The sequence below is a fragment of the Vicia villosa genome, linkage group LG2, assembly GCF_029867415.1.
Source record: "Vicia villosa cultivar HV-30 ecotype Madison, WI linkage group LG2, Vvil1.0, whole genome shotgun sequence".
NCBI lineage: Eukaryota > Viridiplantae > Streptophyta > Magnoliopsida > Fabales > Fabaceae > Vicia > Vicia villosa.
Window position 1 is genome coordinate 53,840,759 of NC_081181.1, and position 3,506 is coordinate 53,844,264.

General features: G+C 40.4%; 1 protein-coding gene across 1 annotated transcript; it reads right to left on the reverse strand.

Annotated features, from left to right (window-relative positions):
* Nucleotides 1-416: 416 nt before the first annotated feature.
* LOC131649066 (uncharacterized) lies at nucleotides 417-3,199 on the reverse strand. The gene is made up of 6 exons (XM_058918811.1): nucleotides 2,986-3,199; nucleotides 2,741-2,886; nucleotides 2,110-2,206; nucleotides 1,559-1,938; nucleotides 1,246-1,363; nucleotides 417-445 (listed from the first exon to the last, which is right to left on the reverse strand). Exons 1-6 carry the CDS (start codon nucleotides 3,197-3,199, stop codon nucleotides 417-419), a joined length of 984 nt encoding a protein of 327 aa, XP_058774794.1.
* Nucleotides 3,200-3,506: the final 307 nt, after the last annotated feature.

Below are 3,506 nucleotides of genomic sequence, written 5' to 3' on the forward strand. Positions count from 1 at the left end.
TAACCCAGTTCGGTGCAAACACACCTACATCTGGGGGCTACCAAGCCAGGGAGGAAGTCCATTATAAGTAATATTAATTCAAGGTAATACAACTCAATATTACGCCTTTCACTTAATATCTACCCAATGCAACTTCAATCTAAACCGCTAGACCAGAGCTCCTACTCACTCCCCCTCAATCACAGCAGTGATGATAAACTAACCAATGAAAAAGAAGACACTCTTCAAAAACACAACTTGATCTTGCTTAAAAGCTTTGATCAAGTACAATAGTACTCTTGCTTAAAAGCTTCGAGTACTTCTTACAACTCAAAACAAAAACACCTAGACCAAGACAATCATCATGATGATCGTTTGGCTTACAAGAAAGACTACAACGAGAAAACTAAATCAAAAGAGTTCTAACAGTTTCTCAATCAAAAACCTCTGACGGCAACAGCAGCACCTGCAAGGATTAAATAGCCTTCAGACAATACAGCAACTGGGCCTTGGATCCACAAAATAGTTTTTGCCCTAATAAAAACAAATCTCCATTACACAAGGAACTCATAATAGAAATCATCCAAGGCGTCCTTGATACAGATCAGAATCCATTATTACCAAATATAGCACAGAAGGTCTTATCAGATCATATAGTCATACCGAGAACAAAATAAAACACAGCAGCTTCGGATGTCATGACATCGGTCTTGACATCAGGTAAAAACCTGCATACTGAAGGACTTCACAACCACATAAAGCATGTCATGACACTGTTTTTGTCATGATAGAACCACAATTGGTTTTACCAAAAATTACAGCCAATCAACAACATCTACAAACTCCCCCTTTGGCGAATTTTTGGCTAAAACAATAATAGATGCAAAAGTTCAAGAATCAGAGCATACAGCAGCCAATAACAGAAAAATAAATTCTGTAAAAAGAACCAACTACTTAATCACCAAAAACCAACTACTTAATCAATTGTTACAGAAACCACTTGTCATTGTCAGGGAGAACCAGAGAACACCCAAATAAAGGGAACCAAAAAAAAGGACATGAACCAAAAAGAAACATTGTCCAAGAAAAAGCCAAAAGATCAACAGAACAATCAAGACAATCACTACAACCATTACAATCAACCCAGATCCTACAGCATCAAAACAACAAACACACATTACTCCCCCTTTTTAGCCACAAAAGGAGCCAAACATCAGATGAAGATTTAATCTTCAGAGCCAGCAGTATCATCATCATCCTCCTCACTCATCTCTTCATCACTGGAACTACTAGACTTATATTCATCCTTACTATCAGCATCCATATCAGCATCCATCTTCTCACCATCACCACCAGCAGCATGATCATCATCACTATCAGCAGACTGCTCAAGACTTTGTATAAGCTGCTCAAGCTTCATCTTCCTATTTTCCAGCTCTTTGCAGGTCTCCTTCAGCTCAGCTATAAGAGAGGCTTTGGTCACAGACTTGCTAGTTTGAGATGTCCCAGCAGATGTTGAGGCATCAGTCCTTTGAAGCAGCTTGTAGTGAAAAGTCAAAGCACTTTCCCTTTTGCAGACAGAATCTTTAGCTTTCAAGATGCCAGGGTATTGCTTCAGGATGATTCCACATATTAGGGATGGAAAGGCAATAGGGAGCTTAGTGGCAGAGGTACCTGCATGTCTCATAGTCTGGTCAAAAATATAGGTCCCATAGTCAAACACAGTCTTGGTCCCTATAGCATAAATGAATCTACCTAAGCCAACAGCAATGGTAGAGGTGTGATTTGTGGGCACCCAGTTGGCAGAGCCAATTTTATGCAGCAGAGCATACTTAACAGTCAAGAGACTAGCAGATAGTTTACTTTTGATGGGCCACTTTTTAACCTTACCCCCAGTGATGGTGTTGCAGACCTCATTATCAGTTACTTCAAGCTCAGGTTGAGCTTCAGCATTTCTACCTAGATAGTGATTGATAACAGCAGGGGAGAACTCTATGCATTTTCTTCTAACATAAACTTTATGAAAATCATCGGTTCTACCATCAGCACAGTCTTGAGATAAATTGACAATAAACTCTTTCACAAGCATTTCATAACATTTAGAGAATTGAGAAACAGTCTTAATCAAACCTGCAGTTTTGATGAGCTGCATTACCTCTTGATTCTCCAGAGCATCATTTGCTAACTCTCTTTCAAGGGCTAGCCTTCTTTGATACACAAACTTCCACTGGATTGCATTAGAGGCATAGTGCAGATATATGTTATCCAAAGGAACATCACGAACCTTTGTAGTAGATTTAGTAACAGCAATCTTCTTCTTGGAGGGGATGTCAGGGACATCACTTGGGACATCAGCTTCAGAGTCAGAAATGCTTCTTTCCTTCCTCTTCTTCACACTAACTTTGCTTCCAGATTTTGAGGGTCCAGTAGGAACTTTCTTCATCTTATCTTTAGTAACAGTCTTCAGAGGAGTAACCTGTGGCTTGAGAGAATGTTGTTCACAGACTTGTTTTCCCTTACGAGCCTTGACCCTGTTGGAGATGCTGGAGATGAGGTCATCATCAGCAATATCAATAGGATCATCAAGTTCATCTAGATCCACCACATCATGCACATTAGGGTTTTCATCTTTCTTAGCAGGAACAGCAGGAACCTCTTCATCTTTCTCAGGAGCAAGAGTCTCATCATCTTTGGAATCAGATGCTTCAACATTGATAGCTTCAGATGTTTCAACATCTTTGGCAACAGGGGTCTCATTAACAGATGTCTCAACATCTTTAGTAACAGGAATCTCATCATTTTTCTCTGCAGATGTCTCATCATTATCAACAGCTGTCTCAACATCTTTAGCAACAGGGGTCTCATCATCTTGCACACCTTGATCAACATCGGAAGCAGGCATTTGGGCTAGAGGAACAGAAATTCCTTCAACTTTGTGCCCTTCATTCAAGATTCTGGTGACCATATTTGCAATCGCATTATGAACATAGGAAGCGCCCTCTCTACCCTGGACAGAAAACGTGTCTGGGACAGATCCTCCGGTTGATTTTCTTGCATACATCTTTCTTGGTTGACTGCGAGCAGAATCGGAAGGAGGAACAGTGTTCAAAGGCACAACATCCAGCACAACATCTTGATCGCTCACAACATTTGGTGCCCTAGAGCCTGATGCTGTTTCAGAGATAGGAGAAGATTTCTTTGAGGAAGGACTCTGAGACATGGTGAGAGAAAATGAGAGGCTGGGTAAAGAGTGATGAATGCAGAAACACAAAGAGATAGCGTGAGTGTGGAAGAGAGGTTTTGGAGAAATGAAAACCGTTTGGGTAACTTGCAAAAGGGGGGGAAAATGCACTTTAATGTGTAATGATATCCAAGATTTGGAGAGAGAAATAATGCTGGCCCCACCCCTAATTAATTGCTATAATCCTTCACAAAAACAAATGCCTAATTTGTTTCTTAGATTTCCAAGTTGATTTGTCTCTAAGGCTTTTGTAAAGATGTCAGTAGGTTGAAGGTCTGTAGCAACA

Bases quoted from the DNA above. Each gene is read 5' to 3' on its own strand.
- LOC131649066 (XM_058918811.1), bottom strand. From the start codon at position 3,199: ATGTCTCAGAGTCCTTCCTCAAAGAAATCTTCTCCTATCTCTGAAACA. The intron at 1,939-2,109 runs GTTTGATTAAGA...ATCACTATCTAG, and splicing joins GCAGCTCATCAAAACTGCAG to GTAGAAATGCTGAAGCTCAA. The intron at 1,364-1,558 runs GTCTGCAAAAGG...AGTCTTGAGCAG, and splicing joins TCTTGAAAGCTAAAGATTCT to TCTGCTGATAGTGATGATGA.